Raw genomic sequence first — 23,363 nt, 5'->3', positions numbered from 1 at the left:
TCAGCAAATATCCCACCAAGGCAGCAACTGTGCAACACTTTAGTGCTCCTGTTATTCTTACACCTAAAACAACTATTTTTCAGTTTTAACAAAGCTTCTTAAAAGCTCTTTATTAACAACTAAGCTTTGGAACACTTTGTTACTGATGAGTAACAGTGAAGAAGAGATGCTTACTCACTAAGGACTCCCTCTTTTGTAGAGACGGAATACAACTGAAGATTTCTTAAACCTCCAGAAATTGTTCTTACTGCACTGTTGGTTTCTGCCGGTCCCAGTGCGGGGCAGTCTTTTTTGCTGTCAGCTCTGCCACACAGTCCTTTAGGGGGCAAGAGACCAAAAGGAAAGCTGAAGGACTGATCTTAAAGTAATCCAAATCATACATTCCCCTCATTGCCCAGGCACTCAGTATGTCTTTCATAAAATAATTTCTAACACACATTATATATATTTGATTCAAAGCTTTCAACTTTCAGCCTTTATTTTTTCTTCCTCTTGCATTATAAACCACTGCTAACTACACATGGCGTTGCTCTATTTTTGTAACAGATTCTCAATAGCTGTAGAAATTTATCCCACAGACGACGCTGAAGTATTATTTAGGATGATCTCTTCTATAGGTGACAGGGGTCTTTGAATTTCATGGGCCATTTAATCTTTAGTCTTTACCAGAACTATTTAGGCTGCTGGTGAATTAGAAATATAGACCTTATGGAACTGAAACAGACTTAATGGTAAAGCATTAGAAACTTTCACACAGGCCACTGAACAGCCAAGAGAAGGATACAACTTATAGTAACTACTTACCTTAGGTAGGAATAGGAACAAAAAACCTGAAGAGCTTATTTTATTTTATTAGTGGTCCAGCTTCTTTCAGGCAACAGCTCCTTCCAAAGTGTTGCTGTGCCACCAGATCACATGTTCTGTTACTCCAGGGTTTATTTTAGGACCTGGGAGAATCAATCTAAAGGCCTATGTGAATGGTGGAAGTCTCATTTTCATTTACAATGGGCAATGCTCACAGACACAATGACCTACCTGCAGTTACAGCAATTGCTACCCATCTCGACAAAGATGAGAGGAGTATCTGATTCAGCTCTAAATCTTTTCCTCAAGCTCTGGAAAACACAGTGTGTTAGGAGAGGTAGATGATAAGCTTGGTAAGAGAAGAAGTACAACAGCACATTTTGAGTATCTAAAGGAACACGCCTCCCCAAAAGACCACGCAAAGGGTGCATGGTTTTTTGGAAGATGCTTCTAAAGCTTTTACACACCCTTACTGAATGCCGTAAGCACTATTTGGTTGGTCGTTAAACTATACAGGTTTTTTATTTACAAATGTATTTCTTTTCAGATCTATACTCAGCTCTGACCCCTAAAACACTGGATTTCTGATTTTTATTAGTAATGGTTTGCTTGAGAAGACAAAAGCACAAAGGCAAAGATAGAAAATTTGTACATAAAATAAACAAGTCAACCATGATGTACTCTGTGCAGGTTTCTCTAGCTCCGAATTAATCCAGGCTCCACAGTGGTAATGGGGATTTAGTTTTCATAGCAAGAAGATAAATACTTAGAAATATAATTCAAGGGGAATATTGGAAAGCCCTCTTTTCCACTACTTCTTCCCTGATTTATAGACGAATTCTTTATTGTAAATCTGCCAGCCCTGGTTTAAAGTTAAGAAATCACCAGTGGGGCAGGGGAGAGCACACAGGTAACAAAGCAAGCACAAATATTCTCGAGAGACTACATCTCCTCCAGTTTCTGAATCCCAAATCATGTTGTTATACAACACATTGCCCTTTCTCGACATATTCTTCTGAACATCTTACTCAAGACTCCACGTTCGGAATCTACATGGAAGTCTTCCACAAAGGTGAAGCAAGTATTTTCCATTTGGTGGTTTAACAGTATAATAAATCAATAAGAAACAAGAGTAGCTATTAAAAACTGTATTTTTACCCCCCAACAATTACATTTTTAGTGAAAAGATTAAACCACATAAACACTTTCACTTTTCTCCTTGAAAAGATTTAACAGCTCAGAAATGCCATAGATACACATGGAGGATGCATGTTAGCTTGACAATGACAGGCCACCACAATCCAGCCCATTCATTCCAGCCAGCAACCAGAAACACACGTATCCCCTTAAATTAACCCTTTAAGGGCTGCCCCCCCTTTGCACCAAAGTTAAAATTAAAGTGCCTCTTAGGCAACCAGGTCTAAATTTAAAGAATCTTTTGGGCTCATTCCTGGTTTCTTTTAATAAAGAAATTTCTTATCTGGCCCCAACAAACAGGGGTAAAAGATTTACCTTCACATTGAACTTTACAAAGCTGCAACTGAATCAAAAGGATTTTTTTCATAAATAGATGTACAGTTGTTCTCATTACACAGTATTCATTTGCTCAAGATAACTTCCCTCCTCGTGCTCACGAGTCCGTTCTTCCTTTTGCATACATTCCATGGCTTCTCTCAAGCTTTTTCCCCATTTTGAGACCATAAAGAGCATCCTGTCATCATAATTCCTTGCCATGAAAATGGTCACGTTGTCACAGTCACACTCTGGAATTGTTACTTCAAATAATTAACAACCATATGAAAGGAACCAGGAACAGGTGAATGGAGTTCTGCTTTAATAGATTTTGAAACATCTTAAAGTCAGTGCAAACCACAGGAAAATCTAGAAGCGTTGTCAAAACGACCTGCGCATACAAGGGAAAATGAAGTGCTAGGTTTTAGGCAGCAGTGCTAGAAATTTTATGTGCAGATTCCTGAAGAGTCAGTGCACTTCAGGGATTTCACTGCAGGTTTTTCAGTTTGTAAATGCACGTGTGTGTGTCTGCGCGTGCGCGCATTTTAAGGCCCTGCAACTACCAAGAGAGTAAACCTGAGAGTGTCACCTGTACACTCACTATGGGACAGCTTAATGCAGTGCTACTGTCTCTTGGAACAGTGCCTAAAGAAAATGGTATTATCTTAGGATCCAGATAATTTCCGTATCACCAAACAGTTGCAAGGAGCCAAACCACATACAATTTTTCAAGTGACTAGAAACTTAGTTTATTAAAGCCCAGTGCAAGTTGGATTTAAGTTAATGATCATTAATTTTTCCTTATGTGAGAGCTCATCTTGTGCAGCAATTAAAGGGTTAAAGTGGAACTATATGTAGTATTTTAAACAAGTTCACATATTCTCTATACAAATTTGGCAAATTCATGTCACAGCCATAGATCGCATTCTTGCAATTCCTGCAAAATATCTACAGCTCCTCTGTCAGAAGCAAAGAGAGAAGCCACCTGAACAGCCAGGTCTACCAGGAGTTCATAGTACAGCCCACACAGTAGCACAGAATGGCTGGTGATCTCCATGTTCCAGCTTAAACAGGTGGACTTATTGAACGAAATATGCTTTCGACACATGCTCCCAAAAGAGCCTGAGGCCACAGAGCAGATGAGTATGGAAAAACCGATTGCATCAGAAACACTGCAGCCAATAGGAAATCAAAAACATGATTTCAAAGCCAATCAACAGAACAAAACAAACCCAAAAGAGCAAGCATTTATATGTGTGCAGATGTAATAAATATTGCAAAGCACATTTGTCTTTTTCCCCCAAGTCAGTAAGTATAAAGAAATAACCAATGCACCAAAACATCAGCTTTCTGCAATGAAAATGTCAAAGTCAGCAAAATACCTGCAAGCCAACTGAAGAGAAAGCATTTGCATTGTCAACCAATCACAAGTTGCTTCCAGTTCTATGCAGCCAAATCAAAACCCTCTTCAAATTCACAAGTTTGACCTAAATAAGCACCACAGCATGAAAAGCTTCTTTAGAAGTAGGATGTCAAGAGACTTTCTTTAAAATATAAAATAAAAAGCGAGATAAAAGGTTTTCATTGGTCAAGTTTGAAAAATTGTCTTCCTTTAGCCAATCACAGCCTGTCCCTTTGAGCCAATCAAAAATACACCTTTAGGTTCGTCCTTAATTAACACAGCCCAGCTGAGTAGCAAAAACTTATAGGAATAGATGGCTGTGAGATGCATTCTGAGGGTTGGGCAAAGGGAAACAAAATTACAAAGGAGAAGGAATACCAAGGAACAATTAGGGTGGGCAAAGGAACTTATTAATGCTCAGCCATCCTCCTCTATCTTCAGAAATCTCACTGTCCTCTCCAGTTCTGTGTTGTTCAGGTATCCTGTAGTTACTGTCTTCTGTCTTCTGTCTCCGATCTGGAAAATGCCATCACAACATCCTCAGCACCTGTAATAATAAAGGATACAGGAAAATGTGTGCCATAATTACTTCCTTTAAAGAACGGCAGATAGATGCCATATCCAAACTGTCATTCAACACATCCATAAAATCAATAGGAAAGGAAAAAGAGGACAGAAAGAAGAGAAAGGTGTGTTTTCTTATTTTTCTGGGACTGGAACCTGAAGTGGTCTAAACATTTCAACAGCAGATTTAAAACATTCCTTTGCAAGCCTAAGGAAATCAGTTTGTTTTTAAAGAAAACCAAGAATTCCTTGCTTCCACATATTTCTAAGAAGCAAGACTTAAAAAAAAAAGAAATTCATAGGATTGACACCACAGGCATGTAGAGATAATCTTTTTCCCCCCCCTGTGTAAACTCTGGCACTGCATAAGAGACTTACTGAGCTTCTCTGAAGTATGAGGAACTGTTCAATAAAACTCATACTGCCCTATGCATCACACTGTCATTTTTAAGTGACATTTAGATATTCTTTATCTTCACATCTAGATATTCATTACTCTTTGCTTTTAAGAATAAAAATTGTTCTAATAGGCCAGCTGAAAGGTTTTTGCTCCCCCCGACCCACGAAAATCACTTTAACACCTTTTATAAACTAACGTGTCTTGAACATGTTCATTCTCTAATGGAAGTGCAGTATTTTCTTTCAAACTGAAGGCTTCCATTTGCCCAGGGAACAGATACAGCTTTGCTAAATAATGCTTTTATCCCTAGCCTGAAGAAAGCTTTTCCAGAAGAATTCAGTGAGTGAACTTTCTCAGTTACCAGATTTTTTTTTTAATTTTATTTTTTTCAATTGAGGCTGTCAACTGCATATAATTACGATCAAAACTCATGTCCCCGAAGCACAGAAAGATGTTCATTACCTTCCTATAACCATCTCCAAGTCTTTGCAAACTTGTGTGGTCTTTCAAGTGGGCATTTATAGTAGAAAGACCTGAATGGCTTGAGAAACACGTCTGATAAAGGCTTGCAAGGAACATTCCATGCTAAGCTCTCATTCTTCAAGATACCTTGAGCTTTTCAGAAAAAATCTGCTCTCTGAACTTCCTAACTATAGAGCATGGCCTAACAGGCACTTAAAGAGAAATGTCTTCAGGACAATATGGAAATAAAAATAGATCATACAGTAGTGTCAAAGCAGTGGTTTAAATCAATATCTCTAGTCTAGACAAGAACTGGAACACAACCCTGAAGGGCTGAGTGCAATATTTTTAATTTCTGGTAAAAATCCGATCCCAAGGAAAGTCAGATAAAAGTAAATGCTTTCTTTCATCTGTAGATCCTCTAACAGCATTTATCTAACTGCTTAGAAAATATGAATCCTCCAGTCACTGCCTATATAATTTCTGAAAATTATCTCCTCCATTCAAACGATCTTAAGTGTTTAAGTGCAACAGATGACTCAAAATGACCATTTTGGCCTTCATTAATTAATTTGGTCTGCTTGCGATAATTTTGCTTAATAAATTTTTCTTCAAAGCTTCTATTAAAGGATTAGACAACAAACTAGCAAATGCCAAAAGCAACACCGGCTGCCTGTCCCCATTCAGATAACTGATCAGCTACTGAATTCTCTTACTGGGGTTTGGAAAGTTCAAATTCAACTTGAATGGAGCATCAGCGTGTAAAGATTACCCAGTCTTTTACTTGAAGCATATCAAGAAATGGTTTTCAGCTTTGTGCCCCAAGCAACTTCTGCCTATACACACCTGCATACAAGGTAAAAGAAAGAGGACTAATAAAAATTCCTCATCTGTTACAGTTATATGAATTCCATTTCTCAGTTATCTAATTTGCTCTTTAGCGGCAATATAGAAGGAAAAGTGGCCAAAAAAAGGGGGAGAAGAGAAGGTTGTAAATTCCCCTTGCTAATATCTTAAAAACTAAATCAATGCTTATGAAATGCAACTACATTTATTTTTATACACTTCACAATTTATTTGTTATATGTACTCAAAGGAGGAAATATTAAGGACCAAGCAGTAGTTGGTTTTTCATATGTAGGACCCCTATCTTATAGAACTACATCAAAAACTGCTCTGATGCAGCCTCTTGCCAACACTCAGAAGCCCTGCAGTCATCTCCCTTTTAATCTCCTCCACAAACTGTTTTTTCCTTCATCAAAACATAAATGATGCATAGCACTAGGATCCAGCTTTGAATTAACAAGTTGCCGTGTTGATTTTTTTTTTTTAAATGCGTAAGAACTACTAGCCTCTACAAAAAGAAGGATTTTATTTGCAAGGATTCTGAAAAACACTTCTATGCTAAAAAGAGGAGGGAGTAATGACACTCTGAAGCACCAAGAAAGCAAGCGCACATAAAGCACAACCTATGCCGCTGTATTTTACATGCATCCTCCTTTAAAGTCGAGGAGGCTTTGCTATGCAAGTCCAGAGCAGCTGGAGTAGCCTAGCAACCGCAAAATCACAGATGATGTCACATTAGCACAAGAGATGAGCTGGATTACTTAACAGATGTTGATTGTTTTCCTGGGGTGTCCCCTTTCTACAGTCTAAACATGAAAAAAATTCTTACAAGCATCCTTACAAGTTCCATGCAGGAAAGGAAATTTCATTCCAGATAATCATGCAACCCCATAAACACACAGGTCAATATTTCTGTCTGTCCCGAACAATTCCAGCTTTCGGCACTGTTCCTATACACAGCCTACTGTGCCGAGCACACAGCCGTTTAAAACACATGATGAGCAGAAATAGCTTTTGGCACAAAGGATGCTGGGAATTCTGCAGTTCATTTTGGCTTTCACAATCAAAATAGCTATCGCTGAAGAGCAGGTTCACACTCAGCTAGCTCCTTTTCCAATTTTCTAGGCCCACCTGGCACAGCTTCAATACCAGTGTCACTGTCAATATGAACTTCTGATAACTTGCCATTTGCCTGGACTTTGAATAGGAAAAAAAGAAGGGAGTACAAGAAATACAGCTTGTCAATAAAACAGGAAAACAGAAAAAGCCAAATTTTAAAGCAGTGTTCTCTTTGGAAGAAAAAAGCATGAATACAACAAAGAATACAGTGTAAAAGTATGAAAAATACTTGAATACCTATAGCATTATTGATTATTATTACATGCATCCTAAAGAAAGAAGTAGGACAGTAGATGGACAATGAGTCTAGAATTCAAGGTTTTGGTCTTTCACAGCCAAAGCTAACTGCACAGTCAGTGTGCAGTACCCATGTTTTACCACCAATGTAATTACGATAACTACAATTTTAAAGTTACCTGAAATCACGAACAAAGTGCATATGGTGTTTTTTTATCATAACATCATCAAAAAACATGCTCCCTCTCTGATGTTGTTTAGCACTTTATAATACCTAGCTTCCCATATGGTACTTTTTAAATTAAGATAGGCAATCAGTACAAAACCCAAGGTAGGTAAACAATTCATTAAGAGAAGATTATGAATTATGTTTGAAAGGATAATCATTGGGCTGGAAAGGAGATTACAACTGCACTTTCTCAACAGTTAGCCTTTGCACCAATTTTACTTAATACCTTCATAAATGATCCTGGAACAGAAAAGTAGTCATACACTAATGAAATCTGATGGCAATACAAAGTTAGAAAGTTCCACCAAAACACCAGGGAGCAGCAAAACAATATACAGGAATGAACAGGAGGTGGCAAAAGCTATTCATTTTGGAAAGGAAGATAAAGATTAGAAGTGATATATTTCTATATCCCATGTTTTAAACAAGATTAGTAAAGAATGGATTTTATACACAATGCTGAACAGTTTTATTTCCTGCTCCCTCCTCAGTTCCTTTTGTTATTTGATAGAGCTGCCAATGTTTTCATTTGCAGGAATTGCATGTAACCCAGCATTTGCAAGAGCCTCAAGCAATTGCCTTTAAAAAGGTAATCTGACCTATCAAATAAAAGATAATACCACCTTCCAGGTAGACAAGTAGGTGGGTGGGTAACCCGAGGGCACAACACCCAACAGAACAACATCTTGCAGTGAAGACTCAAGCCTATGCTGATTTCTTTTATTCCCACATTAAAGATCCAATTTTATCCTTACTGCGGTGATACAGTATTACAAAAAGGAAGACATCCTTTGTCCAAGCAGCCACATAAGAAGCTCTTGCAGGCTACCAAATCTGATGCTAGCACGAACAGGGCCTTCTACTTCACACCAAAACCTATGGTTGCCAGAGAATGTCAGCCCAGTCACTTTCAACACAAGTATCACTGCCCTCTGGGTATTGCGCCTCATTGCCTCATTTTATATTCACTAACAAAAGAGATAGTTTGTTATTCAGCGCTTCTCCATTCTTCACAAGCACCATCACTCCTGGCTGGGATATGAAAGGCAACAGTATTTCCCAGATGCAGAACCAGTTTGTTCAGGGGACTTGCAAAGAGGGAAGATACCTTCATGTCCGTAAACCGAGTAGTTAGTTATAACAATGCCACAACCTCTCGAAGGGCAGTAAGTCCTACGGGATTTCGGCGATCTGAAAACAGAAAGGAAAACTTCTCTGCTGCACTCCAGTAAGGGTAAAAGCACAGTATGCAAATGGAAGGGATACTCTCATCAGTGCTTTCAACTTTCCAGAAGCCACTTACAGAGCATGATTACTTCTGAAGATGTCCTGTAGCAAAAAAACCTGGGTGACATTTGTCCAGAAAAAGGTCACCCACATCCACATTTCTCAGCACAAAAGCAGGTTTTGTTCAAGTCCAGTCCTACAACCCCAACTATCCAGAGCTAAATGAAACCAATCTAACAAGTCTGCTCATTAAGCAATTCTACAGCTGCCAGTGTTCATGTACAAATACAAACATTCCCAGAGAATAGAGCAGGGGTTTCTGTGTGGTGAAAGGAAAGCAGGGATTAGAGTACTAGTGAATAGAGCTTCTGCTGCAGTCCCACTTGGCTCCCACAACGGATGTTTTCTTTCTAATCAAGTAAAAAAAAAAAATTTAAAAGCAGAGCACAGGTTATAAAGTTAAGCTGCACCTTGCCAAAAGCCCGCAACTAAGACAATAGGATGGTGAACCATGTTTACTTTTAGCACATCCTTCACTGAGCTTTGCACTTCCAGTAATTAATGTATAGAACAATGAGAAAGACACATTTATACCTGACCTTCTACACTATATATGTACAACTTCTCTCTCCACAGCTGTCCCTTTTCTGGATACATGTTTCTACACTGAAATAGAGACTTACATACACCCAACAAAATATTCCCCATCTTCTTTCATGAGCAAAGCATTAACTGCTATGCTTTCAGACATGCAAATACTTCTCCCGCTCCTGCCTTACACTTTCTCACCCTCATCCTTCCTAGAAATTAACAATAATTAACTGGTAGGCCTATGTCCTATCTTAAAAAGCAATAGTGACAGTCTTACCTCACTAACTTTCAAAAAAATCCTGCTGCAATTGCAGTTGTTTGGACTGCTGAATTTAGTAGTTCTTTTACACCACTTGGACTTCAGTCTTAGCAAGCCAAGATGATCTGAAGGTCAAATGACTTTACTGCACAGCAGTAAAGACTGTGGATATCCACTGAGCTCAGCACACGCAACTGCTAATCAGTTCACTTAAGTTTCAGAAAATTTCACAAGATGACTGAAGTTAATGCTTTCCACAGCAAGTACTCAGCTACAGTGATATCAAGCCAGTAGGGTACAAGTACAAGCTGGATTAAAACCACACTACCTTAACACAAAGGAAGATGCTAACTGGCACATCTAACAGCTGCTGTTTCCAAGTGTTCTTTGAATGATGAGTAGATACATACACCTGATTTGTTTGTAGTCACCTGCAAAATTAATTAAACCCCCAAAGCCTTTAGAGATCAGAAGGTTAAGCCTATCATGAATTTCTGAAGGCTGCCAAATAAAAAAAAAAAAAAAAAAAAAAAATTCTTTACTTCCCTCAAGATCTTTGTATACACACATTTCCTCAATCACATTCCAGCAACTATCTTCTAAACATTTAACTTTTCTCTGAAATTCCCAGTATTAGTATCCTAGTCTGGCATTCTAAAAATACAACATGCACTGCTGAGAGGAGGAGCACATTAAACCAAGCATTGTGTTCAAAAGAATAAAACTACACTGAGAAGAGTGCTACCTCCATTTCTCCACCACTGTCTGATATTTCGTGAGCATGGTCCCCCTCCTAACTCCACAAGCAGCCTGGGTTCATTTTTAACATCCTACCATCCAGAAAACGCGTCTAACCTAGCCTAGGCATGTGTTTGCATCTCAGCTTTGCCCTCCCCAAGGGACCAGCTTTCTTCAAAAACCAGCACGACACTCCTGTTGCTATAGGAACAACAGAGCTGTAATCACCAAGGTCTTAGTATAATTCACATATCATGCTTACTAGCTGCGCAGCTTCTATTTAGAGATTTACCAGAACAGTGACTTAAGAAAGCCAAGTGCTAGCCTACTATTTAGAAATTTAAGTAACTCAGAAACAGGAAATGTTTTTTTATGCAGGAGGTGCTTCTGTGCATATAACCTCCTGAGAGGCATTTTGCTTGTATTAAAAATATGTGAGAAAGCCTTAACTTCATCATTTTGAGCTCAAGAAACCTAATGAGTCTGAGCTGCATTAGTTCTTGCTGCAATGCAGGGAAGACGACTAATGTGTTTATATCTCACAACAGCTCATGATTACATCTACTCTCTAGCATATACACAAGTTGAACACAGATGCCTTTGGGTTCCTCAGTTATTCTTGCAGCCATAAAAACAAATCAACAAACAACCCACAGATGTTAGCTAAAAAGCTCCTTGAGTAAAGAAAAATGCTCTATATTTTGCACTTTCATATAGGTGTTAACAACATTACAACAATGATCAAAAAATAAAATGGTTATAAAAAATGTGAGCATGACATTAACGTTTAGTTCCTTAATTAATACTAAGTTTAAATATTAAGGACTTCAGCTTGGAGTTTTATAACTGTAACTCAGGCTTTTCTGGGTTACTGAGATCTCATCCCCTCTGCTAGCAGTTCATCTTTCAATGGATAATAAAGTATTTCTAATACATCAGATAAGCCTCATAACTATCACAGATGCAACACAATTGTCCAGATCAGCTGAAGAAAAGAATGGGTGAGCAGGCCAAAGCGTTAATAAAAATAGCTAAAATATCAAGCTATGAGCAGAATCCAGACATCTGAATTGCCTACATGTTACTTGCTCTTGGTGGACTGTTGTCCGTGTTAGGAAAACTGCATCTCTAGAGAAGTGTATCAAAGTCAATACACTGAGGGAGTAAGCACTTCCTGAGATTCTGGAATACACCGGAAAGAAAGGCCAAATAGAGCTGGAACTAAAAAATAAAAAAATATATATAAAAATATAATATTTTAAGACTGGAGTACATGTTCTGGTCATTCAAGATCCCTTCACAGATCTATTGCTCTAATATATATTGCGGCTATGAATGTAAAATGTTTACAACACATATTAGAAAGATTTGCAATAATTTCAATTTGATATCTGCTACAGCACATTAGAGAGCCCTGGACATATTTCATCATTACCTGATTTACGCAAAGATATTCAGTAATGCAATCAGAATAACTTTGAGCTCCCTGTCAGGAAAACAAGATACCCTTCAACAGTATACAATGCAGATGCTTCATGAGTGAAGGTGTTCCAAATGTACCTTTCGAATGTAAAAGGAGATCTGTAAACAATCCTACAACACAGTGATTTTGTATGTCTGAACTGGTGAATTTCTTCTGAAAGCAAGATGGCAAATAAAAAGATAAAAGAGTTTAATTTCTCCTCTTCCTATAAAAATAAGCACAAACTGAAGGGAAGTCTTAGACTTCAGCCTTGCTTAAAAATTACAGGGGTATTCTAAGATGCTTCTTGATCAAAATTAGCAATTAACTTCTATTGCTGAATCCTAAGCCAGTAAGCAGAGTATCATGGAGGAACTTTAAATGTCAGAGATATCATTATAAATAGTGGCTCACTGAAGGTTTATGGCACAAGCACCTGAATTCAACAGTGACAAGTGTAAACTTCTTTTTTCAATGCACTGTCACATTGCTGCAAATATATATTGGTCACATAGGTTGCAGTGACTCCCTGTGGTCAAACAAATAGACTCAAAGAAGTTGACAAATCTTTATCAGAAACCATAGTACTGAGCACCACACAGTGATAAGCTCAGCAGTCCTACCTCAGGTAATTACTATGATGCCACCAGCCAGCTATTCTAAGGCAATATTTCATGGATGCACAACAAAGAAAAGCATAAAAAAAATGTAATAGAGACTGTGATACACTTACAAAATTCTCGGCCATCCATCCTCTATAGTCTTCTCAAAAAAAAGACCTTCCTGTAATTCTGGAGCCAGACTACAGCATTTTTAAGTGACACAAAAATGTACAGGTCTATAACAAAGCTTTTAGAGTGCTAAGGCCATGAATGTGATTCCCTTTTCTGGAACAAAATGGGGGTATGAAATCAGCTTTCTGACTTTTGTGTGCCTGCCGGAGGAAAATGGCTCTAAAGATAGGTCTGGGACAAGTTAGGCTGAGAGCAGTCTGTCCTACTATTGGAAGAAAAGATTGTGAAATCCACTAACATACTAACTCTTTGTAAGTTACTCCTTAAATAACATACCTTTTAATTGTTTTGTAAGGCAAGTTGCATAAAGGAAAAAAAAATCCTCTAGAGGAGATTCAATGAAAACAACAGAACAGCAGGGAAGAAAATTCCTTTAAGGCATCTTGAAGAACACGAAACATTTAAGTACCTCAGCATGCGGACTTGGGACAGGGTTTGTCAGCACAAGATAATGCCATCTAGTGGAGATGGAATCTTCATTAAGATGGCAAATTGGACACCTATACGCAATTTGTATTCTCTATTTCCAATACTTTCATATTCAATCCTTCCTGTTTCACTAACGTCAGAATACAGCAAAAAGTACACACAGACCGCACTGATTCCTGCTGTGTGAGCCACCACACCTAACAGCAAAGAGCAACATTATCATAACTGACTGTTAGAAATCTGGAGAGATTTCTAAGAAATCAAAGTCCTGAGCAATAAATTATAGTTGCTTATGTCTATACAGCATGCTACAGCTTCATCTTTCTCCAAAGGAAAAAGTACTTGGCTAGGTTTCCTCGTTTTCATTTGTTCTTCATGCTACTCGCTACTTAATTTGGAGAGATGGCATATCTGCATATGAAAAGAACCAACATCCTTTCCCACTTCTCTAAATATTTAACTATTTTCTTTCTTTGTTCTTTTTTCCCCTACCAAGAAAAATCTTAATGGTCAGACCACCAGCTTAATTATAACTTGGGAGGATCGAAGATAGATTGTGGGGTCAAATCTCCCAGGAAAGACAGCAGTGTCTCAGATTAGAACAAAGCAAGCATCAACAGGAAGGACTTCACTTCCCTATGGACAAAGTTTTAAGAATCTTCGAGGACTTTAAGAAAATGACGACAGAGAAATCAGTTAGCATCTGTTCAAATATGGGACAAAGACAACATTTTGAACAATGTATGAAGCTCTTGCATTTCCTGTATTGCATGATTACTGAGTCTAGAAGCAGACTAAGTAACTGTTAGTCTCTCTTCTGAGTACATTTAAGTTAAGTCAAAATTGAACTTTTTGAGTCTCCAAAGCCCTCTGCAAAGTGAGAAAATATAATTTTACAGATAATAAAACCAAACAGTTTAGACAAGAAAGTTAGATCAAGCTGTGCAGGAGCACAGCTGTACGAAGTATCTGTGTCCCCCCAGCTGGACTTCTGTTTTTATTCTCTCTTCTTTGCCAAAGTGCAGGTAATTCAGCATTTATTTTCATTGTGAGAAATGTAACTACTTTAGGGATAACGCTGAAAAATGCCAACTTCCGCTAAAACAGTCTTTCTGAACTGAATATGTCTACCTCAGTTTTTGATGAGAAGCTGGCAAATTTTTGCTTTAGACTGGCAGAAAAGTTTAAGAATTCTCAGCCAAAATATACGAGCATATCTATCTCCATCAATCCCCCAGCTATGTGAGGAATGAACACACAGGCTTAAAAATGAAGAGCAAGTTTGTGCAGGTTGTGTTTCTAATGGTTTTCTAAATGTCTTAGATCTATATTAAATTTCTGCTCAACTCAGTTCTTTCTGGCATACGAGTCTTAAAATTTTCCTTCAGTACCAAATTCTACATTATGAATGTGATCTGGCATGAGGCCTATGAAGGGGAGGATAAAAAAATAATCAGAAAGAAACATTCAGGTTCAGAAGAGATCAGTAGATTCAGAGTAGCGCCACACAACTGTTTACCAAGACTTCTGCAAAGAATTTACAAAAGCAGCACGTACTTCATCCCCTTAATGGGAATCTAAACAAACCAAAGCAGATTTGTAAACTTATTTCATGTCTACTACCCCTGTCTGGGAATTAATTATGTTGTTCAAATTAAAGAAATGCAATGGGAAACAAATTCCTCCTATTGGTAAACTTTCCCTCTTACTCTGCTGAAATAGTAACATTGCACTTCCATATTCATGCAAATATGAAAAACAAAAGATGTTGTTAGATGATTCCATTTTATTTTGTGAGAAAAGCGTTATCAAGCAACTAGAGTCATAGTAACTAAATTATCAGATGCATAACAAATTGCTTTTGTACCTTAGAAATCTGTACCTACTTTACATTTTATTTTGTTATAAAACTCCCAGTCTGAAGCGTACAAAGAAAGTGCTTGCCATCCCCAGGCTTGTTCCTTTTTAAGCACAGATGTCCAGGTTAAGAATAAATATAAAAATTTAGATGAAAGTCATCTTATGCAGAGGATCCATACTGAATGCAGTTAAGACGCACTCAGAACTAGAGGGACCTATGTATATCTGAATTCAAATTCACCTATAGCAAAAAATCAATCAGGTTAAAATTTATTTCTATTTTACGTATTACATAGAGTAGGAAGCTATATATATGCATTTAGCTCACATGACTTTGGCCATCAATGTTTTGAGTTATCATCATGGAGAATAAAATGTTTAACAATGCTCTTCATCCTAACGAATCCTACGTATAGCCAAGGCTGACTTTACCTGTTAAAATAAAACCACCTGTTGAACAGTACACTCTAGTTCTCTTCCAAAGATTATAGCAGGCAATGACTTGCATATCCCAGATTGCAGGATGGGTTTAACTATTACAGATAGATTTATTATTACAGAAATACAGGAACCTACATTTGGTATTTTCCGAGAATGTTCTCACAGATTAAACAAACACAAGGCAAACAAATCCAGTACTCACCCTGATCAATTGAGTGTTGAGGAAGCTGGCTAAGTTGGCTATTCACTACACCTGCATACGTGCGCAAGAACTCCTCTTCACTAGCAGTCAGCTGGAAATGTACAAAGAGTCAGTCAGCAAAAAGGAAAATGAAGAAAGACTGAAGATATTATCGCCCACTTCCCAATAAGAAACATAACAGTGGCCTCTATTCTACTCTTTAACAGTTGAATCAACTGTTATTTGTGCAAACTATTACCATCAACAAGGACACAGCAGCAAACTGGTACATCATGCATTCATGGAGAGATTCAAAGTTGCCTTAAAACAGTTGCTTTATTTTGCTGGTTTTCCAATAATGAAAAACTTTAGAGAAATGATCAGATGCTCAGATTTACCCTCATAATATTTAAGCAAAAATACATTGTGCAGATAATGGTTAAATCAATGACGGCTAAAACAGCGCAGTGATAAAACCCAACCATCACCTGCCCGCCTCAGCAAGCACTATCCCAGTACTACAAAATTGACTGGCAAGCCACAAAATATGGGCTGTGACAGTCCATCTTACATTTGATCCCATCTTCCTCAGCATGAGGAGGACTCTCACTTTCTGCTGAATATACATCTCCTCCGGACTCTTTCCGGGGACACCCTCACGGTTCATTCCCCTCCTGCCAGCTCCTGGATTTCCTGAAGATCAGAAAAAGGCAAAGTAAAATAGGTAATAGGGTATAATAGTAATAATCGGAAAAGTTTAATTTCCAAAATACCTGTTTTTTGTCAGTGGGTAGACCACTTAATAGCCTGGGAGAGTAAGGAATCGCACCACTTGATCGGGGAAAGCCTTAAAAATTTGAACAGCTAAATTGGGCCTTACACAGGCAACTCAAACATTCAAAGAGGCTGATGTTCACATCCCTACTAGCTCATTATCTGTTGTTACATTACTGCATGAGTAGAAAAAGAGAATTCTAATAACTAGATGAAAGAATCACCCTGACAGAAGAGTCTGTGGGTTTGGGTTTTTTTCCCCGTAAATAAGCACAACCAGTATGAAAACAGGTTGCAGAATGCACTGCCATCAAGCCTGCAATGGCTAAACAAAAGCTGGATGAAATCTAAACTCTTAAGCCTTTCTCCTCTCTTCTTTCTTTTTTCCATTTTACATCATCTAGAAAAGGCTACTGCACTTCTGTAAAAATTAATAAAATTTATTAAATGGTTTTGGTGAGAACGAAGAGCTAAGAGGAGCAGGGAAGGAGTAGAGTTTATCATCCTTTCTTGTATCATTTAAAATCAGTTTTGCTTATCTATTTTATTAAAAAATAATTATGTTATGGAATAAACAGACTATGCTATCTAAATTGTATAGTGCAGAGCATGATTATACTTTGTTGTCTGAGTATCTGGTAATTATTTAAGTACAATAGGGTGTTTACCAAGACAAAAAAAAATGTTCAGGCATACTCTCCACCTGCTATTAAAAATTATCTTGGAGCATGTTTAAGTCAACAACAGTAAAAACCTTAACTTCAAATTTCGAAAATAATGGTGCTTCAAATAATACACTAGGAAAGCAGCAAAACAAACAAAACTAACCTCTTAAAAGTACTGTGTAGGAGAAACATAATCCCCACTAAAGAATCTGTGAACGGAGGTGTAAGCCAGACACTCTTCCACCATGCACAGCTTGGAAAAGTAGCTCCAGAACAGTTCTCCAACTAGTTTTCACTCACAGAACTGGGTCGGGTCCTATACTAAGCTTTAAATCTGCTTGCCCGAAACTTAGTAACCAAGGGAATACACTACATAGCAGGCATGCTTAGTGAAGACTGTATCACAGCAGGTTCAAATACACTGTTTTCCATGTAATGTTTTCCTGGAGTCATTACCAACCTCTCCCCTCACTTTATTTTCATTATTATTTTTAAGGGAAAGTAATCTGGGTGTGGAAACAGTTTAAAATTACACATAGGCCCTCCTGAGTGAGTCAGAAGTAATGCAAACTGAAGTAGCAGCTGCTGGGATAGGCTTTACCACCCACATTACTTAGCATGAAGATAACAGTAGTAAAAGGTGCAGAAAGCTATATCACCAGTCCTACTTGACTAAGTTTCCAGTGGGAAGATTTGCATTATGCTGATTTGCCATAGATGATTCTGCTTGGAAGCTTGCAGCCTGTAAATGTGCAAGGTGATTTTTTTTTTTTTTTTTTTTGCTATAATCAGCAAAGTGCTTTCTGAAGGGGGAATAAAACGATCCCATATTTTGTGTAGCGTCAATTCAAATAAGTAGACTGGATTATGTTATTAAGCATATACTCCACAGTGCAATTTACTAAGTGCTAACAAGTGATGTCAATAGTAAAACAATGAACAAAATAAGACAGTGAGCAAAAGATATTAAGTTACACATACCCAGAGACTGATAAAACAATAAACATTTATCAAGATACCAAGTAAGTCTGAAAGGTTGTGACTGTTTCTTAATATTATACTAATACATAGTTGTTTTTTTTAAGATACTGTAACTTGAAGAGGGAAGGTGCTGTACCAGTAGCCAAGGAAATCAATTTAGAAAAGAAAAAGCACAACAGCAAAAACCCGTAATGGGGTAACACACCTATTGTTTAAAAAGGGAACAAATTGTATGGGATACCTATCAATAGGTGGCACCACACACAAGCACCAAGAAAATGCCATGGCTGCCCCCATGCCAGCTAGGAAGACCACATTTCAGCATTCCTCTACACATCAGATATTACAAGAGATTTGTAGTCTATACATGTTGTTATTCATTGTTTTCCATCGTAATAGTCTTCCAGTTGTTTATTAATTTTTCAAACTTTAACAAGGGGTGATGGAAATTCCTATCTAAACCTGGTGCTTCTAAAGTAAACTTCAGCCAAGATGGATTTATCATGAAGCTACCTGTTTAACAGGAAGGATAAAAATACTAAAGCCTGCCCATTCAGCGAATGCTTCACAAAGTTAGCAAGCAACACAGGGGAAAAAGCACTCAATATGGCTCAAAAGCTATCAAAATATATGTATGAAGAGGTTAAATGAAGATTACACAGCAACAGTGCTTTGTTCTTCATACACTGCACAATTATTTTGTGTGATAGCCTCAGCCACCATAGCTTTTCCTACTTTATGACATCAAAGTAAAAAGACAAAAGTCTTAAGACAGTACTGAGACTCCAGCATGAAAAACCTTAACATATCTCTGTTCCTGTTACATAAATCTTTTATAAGACACGGTTTAGGATGACAACGCTACCCAGCACATATTACATCAGTAAATTTCCAAAACCACTTACAAAGCTAGTATATGCCCAGAAGACAGCACAAGCCATCTTTACAAATAAAGGACTGAAAAATCTTATCAAAGTACTTATCAATTTTGCTTTCTCAAAAAAGCTACATTAATATGCTATACATAATGAAACCTTACTTAAGCAGAATTTCCCTAACCCTACAATTCTTTCTGGCACATAGATGAAGCTGTGGTCCCCCTGTCCCCAACCAATGAAACACCAGAGATTTCCCTGCCAACATACCTGCTTCTAAAAACCACAGAAGATCAGATAACCCACGTGTTCAGTCCCGATTAATGACTGTAGCTGGAAAAAATGTATGAAGAAACTGCCCTGTGAAAACAAATGAGCAAAGCATTACAGAAATATACAAAGTTGAAAACCAGAAAGACCCTTCATTCAATATGCTTTGAATCACAGTCTTCTTTAGAACACGGTCTAGCCAAAATTCATAAAACTGTAGGCTTGTCTGGAGTTTGTAGACCCTTTTTAAAGTGTAAGGTTTTTAAAGGTCAAGCTATTCTTCATCTGCAAGATTTACACCCTAACCATACCAATGACATTCCCAATCACTTGAGAATGGAATGCATTCAAGCTTTGCATTCTTTAAGAAGCTTTCAGCATAAAACCCAACTCCCTGGAAAAAAACAATAAACGTTGTGACATGTAATTTCTTCTAGTAAAAAAAAAAAAAAAAGGCGTAGCTTACCAAAGATTTGAGGAAAACTAGGGAGAAATGTCAAGCATGCTGATTTTGACCAAAATTGTTGTTTTCAGCTATGCATATGTTATCTGAATATAGCAATTACCAAGACTGGCACTTGAAAGCTGGGCTGGAAATCTCTTTGCGCAGAATTTTTCAGACCAACCTCACTGTTCAGTCACCAACAGCTAACAGTTACAGACTACTTTTTTTTTTTTTTAAGACTTGTGACATATTTCTGAACATATTTTACAAGTGACACTGGGTATCAGGGCATGGTAAGAATTTATAACTCATCCTATCCATCACATAAGCCTCTAAGGCAAGCAGCTCAATCTCACAAATGAAGTGACAGTTCAAGCCCTCTGTAATGTGCAATGAAATAGCAAGTGCCTGCTACTCAGGACAGCATCGCAGATAGAATCATGGAATTAATAGCATAAGTTGCTGTCCTTAATTAACGAGCTTCTGATTAGGGAATATACGCATATCTGCACCATTTGTTAATGGTCCAGCTTAAATTTACCAAACATAGTTTGGTATTGGTTTTTTTTGTGGGTTTTTTTTTTTTTTTTTGTGGTCAACAAGTGAATGCAGATCTAGACTAATTCAATTTCTTTCATGGCTGTTCACCACCCCACGCAGATGTCATTACTAGCAAGGAAACACAACTGCAGTAGCTAGAGCTACTCAATTGTTCTGTAAACTAGGTTCATCAGGGAAACACTGAATCCAAAATACCTGCTAGCTTTGCCCATAGGTCCTCTAGTGTCTCTTACTAATAAGTGTTGGAAGCAGCTGAGCTTTATCAATGGCTTAAAAGAATCATTTCACCTCTCCAGAGAAGAGAAATTGCCTGCTCTGAAAGGATTATTTAAGCCCTACCTCACTAATTAGTTCTCACTGTTCTTGCCCTCTAAATATGCAATGTAGTCCCAAGAAAGATTACGTACAGCATTGACAACAGGACCGTTTGCAGTAACTAATTGCTGTTCTCATTTCTATGGACTTCAAAGACACCCCCCCCCCCGTACAAATAGTCACCACACAACTGTGGAACTCCTTCCTAAAGGAAAGGATTAGAGCATGGGAAGTAATCACTTCTGAGATGCACTTCTGTCCTACTGACGGTAACGGCATATTTACACCTACCATTAAAATTCCCCACACACACCCCAAATGGCAAATAATAGCAATCTATGCGTTTGTTATATTTAACACCAAATACAAATGAAAACAGAGAGATCAAATGTTTTCCTAACCCTATAAATTCAGAGGAATTCAGCTGAGAACCAAAACAGCCTCCACAGGCCATTTTCATGACCAGCCAGAAGGCTTATATCATAGACAGTTTTACTTTCAAGCAAAAGTCTAGTCCCTCTACAAGTCAGCAGCAGCACCCAAAACACACTGTCTTTGTCTGATCCACGTGGCTGCCCCCAGCTGAACTCACCTCACCACTGTCACAACAAATATATGGGTGGAACATAAAGGTTGCGCACCAGAACTTGAGAACTTCTCTGCTAAACCATAGGGCACATCCTCTGAATAACAAGCACCTTTATTGCTAAAGGGTCCAAAAATGACTGGAGTAAAAAAAAAAAAAAACAAAAAACCAAACAAAAAAAACCCAACACCACCCAGAAAAAAAAGAGGTTTCATTACTTTTTCCTAGAAGTATGAGAACAAAGTAAGACTAAAAGGCCTGGTGACCAGTCCAAAGCCACACAGAGGTTCTCCTACCAACTGATCTAAACAGCAGCTCATACTTCCAACATTTTCAACTACACATCAACACTTCCACATTCATCTCTAACAAACCCTAAGAAATAAGATCTAAAAATATTTTGCAACTGTGTATTTTGAGGGTGGGAGGGAAGAAGTGCAAAATATGAGAAAGAGTTTAGCAAGACAGCTGAGGAACAGCTGAATCACTACTAGCACGAGTTCTGCCCACAATCTTGAGTCCCAATAGACCTGTGTGCTACACAATGATCCATCCCCAAAGCATTTTTCAGATCAGGTAATTCTTTGCCTCAGTTGCAATTACCAGCTCTGAATTCTGCTTCTTTGCTCACCTGTATCCACCTTTTACTCCTGCAAGGTCAGAACATTGTTTATTTTGCCTACGCTCAGTTCCAATTTTTTGTCTCTGTCTAAAGAAGTGGTGACTGCTTCATTTAGTCTATTAATGCTGCAGGACTCTGTATCACTTGACCCTCACAAAAGCCTCTCTACTCTTACCCAGGCACTACAAACAGCTGCTTGGGCTCATCACACCAATCAGCACTTCTACCACAGAAAGCAAGGTTCAGATTTTCTCCTGGTCATGAGGTTCTGTCAAAGCTTAACTCATACCATGTACTCCCATGAGCATGAGAAAAAAAAAAAAAAAAAGTAGTAACTCAACACTTTCCAACTTAGGTGTCACCAGAATACAAGAACATAAAACCATTTCTCAAACTTACAATCAAAACTCCTCTTGTCCAAATAAGCTTACATTCCCAGCCAGGATTTAAGAACAGATGAAACCATGCAAGGTCCTTTACCACGGAAATGAAATGAAAACTATTCTAAGCACAAAGACTCCAGTTTCAATCCATCCTTATCCTTCTATCCTAATAATTCTACTTCCTTAGAATGGTTTACACTTGGGTCAGAGATTGCTACGACGAGTATTTTTAACATACAGAAAAACATAAAAGCATTGAAGTAATGTTTACAAGTTCAGAGATGTCCATATGGTAGATGGAAAAAGGTCAAAGTCTTAACTTTAGGTTCTGTCACGTACGGGATCATGCTGCTTCCCCAAACACTGCTAGGTTAAATGAGGTTTTTACAGTAAAATGTAAGGCACACTAATTGAAAAGAAACATGTTTTTGAAGTACATGTCACTGAATTACAACAGCATAAGGAAATTGAACCAGCATCAGGATGCAACATGCCAAATGCAGGATGCTGGCAGCTGAATGTCTGCTGATCAGCAGAGATAAAACCAAATTTTGCACATCCCATACATTATAAACAACCTTTTATCAATAGCACTAATGAATCCTACTGTTTATAGTTAAAACACAGAATTAATTTATTTACCTATTCTTGCCAGTTATGTTATATTACATATGAGAACCATTCCTTGAACGATAACACTTCAATCTGTATTTTCAGCACAAAAAGCCAGACAAGGAGATAGAAAAACAAGAACCGCCATGTACTGGACTGAAGGAATCCCCACAGCATTAAACAGAACTCAACTGGAAAGCTGTTCACTGAAAAGAATGAACAGCCAAAGCTATTCAGAAGCCCAGTTACACGTTCGTTGATACTTAATGGCCTAAGCAAAGAAATACTGGGGTCTCAGCTGAATTTCTGGTAATCATATCCTGAATTACTAGCACTAAGGGAAGAGATGACAAAGGCTGCTGATGAAGCCATACAGAATGCACTATCAAGTCTGGAACTGGTCTCTCCAGGTAAGGGTGAGGCAGATGTGCAATGCCAACAGGAAAGTTTGGGCTGCCAATACCTCATCTATTTTGCAGCTAAGCACAGTTCTACTCTCCGATGCCATTATTCAATTCCTTTCTCACAAAAAAAGACTAACCTGTGCATTTCAAAAGCTGTAGTTTTAGTCTGAAATGATTACATTCTTTGCTAGACTGTGTTAAAAGACTAAATCCTACAAGCTTGTCCTGCTGTATCCAACACAGTGCAAATGGACATAATTGGGTCACCTAATTTCCCCTTGTTTGGTAGGCGTAGGGAATGAAATTTATTTCT

At 37.9% G+C, this 23,363-nt stretch overlaps 1 protein-coding gene across 4 annotated transcripts in view; it reads right to left on the bottom strand.

Moving 5' to 3' along the window:
• Positions 1-1,937: 1,937 nt before the first annotated feature.
• Positions 1,938-23,363, bottom strand: part of CTNNBIP1 (catenin beta interacting protein 1) — a 33,734-nt gene continuing 12,308 nt past the window's right edge. For 3 of the 4 annotated variants that reach the window (XM_069782560.1, XM_069782559.1, XM_069782562.1), the window contains 4 exons: positions 19,123-19,212; positions 16,129-16,250; positions 15,579-15,669; positions 1,938-4,265 (listed from right to left, as the gene is read on the bottom strand). In XM_069782560.1, the coding sequence (XP_069638661.1) occupies positions 4,207-4,265; positions 15,579-15,669; positions 16,129-16,224 (246 nt within the window). In that variant the 5' untranslated portion in view covers positions 16,225-16,250; positions 19,123-19,212 and the 3' untranslated portion in view covers positions 1,938-4,206. The remainder of the gene's footprint in view (positions 4,266-15,578; positions 15,670-16,128; positions 16,251-19,122; positions 19,213-23,363) is intronic. The other variant, XM_069782561.1, reaches the window with a different exon arrangement.

The sequence above is a fragment of the Haliaeetus albicilla genome, chromosome 4 (genome assembly GCF_947461875.1).
Source record: "Haliaeetus albicilla chromosome 4, bHalAlb1.1, whole genome shotgun sequence".
NCBI classification, from domain to species: Eukaryota; Metazoa; Chordata; class Aves; order Accipitriformes; family Accipitridae; genus Haliaeetus; species Haliaeetus albicilla.
The sequence above is the reverse complement of the archived record's forward strand: the minus strand, read 5'-3'. Positions and strand labels throughout refer to the sequence as shown.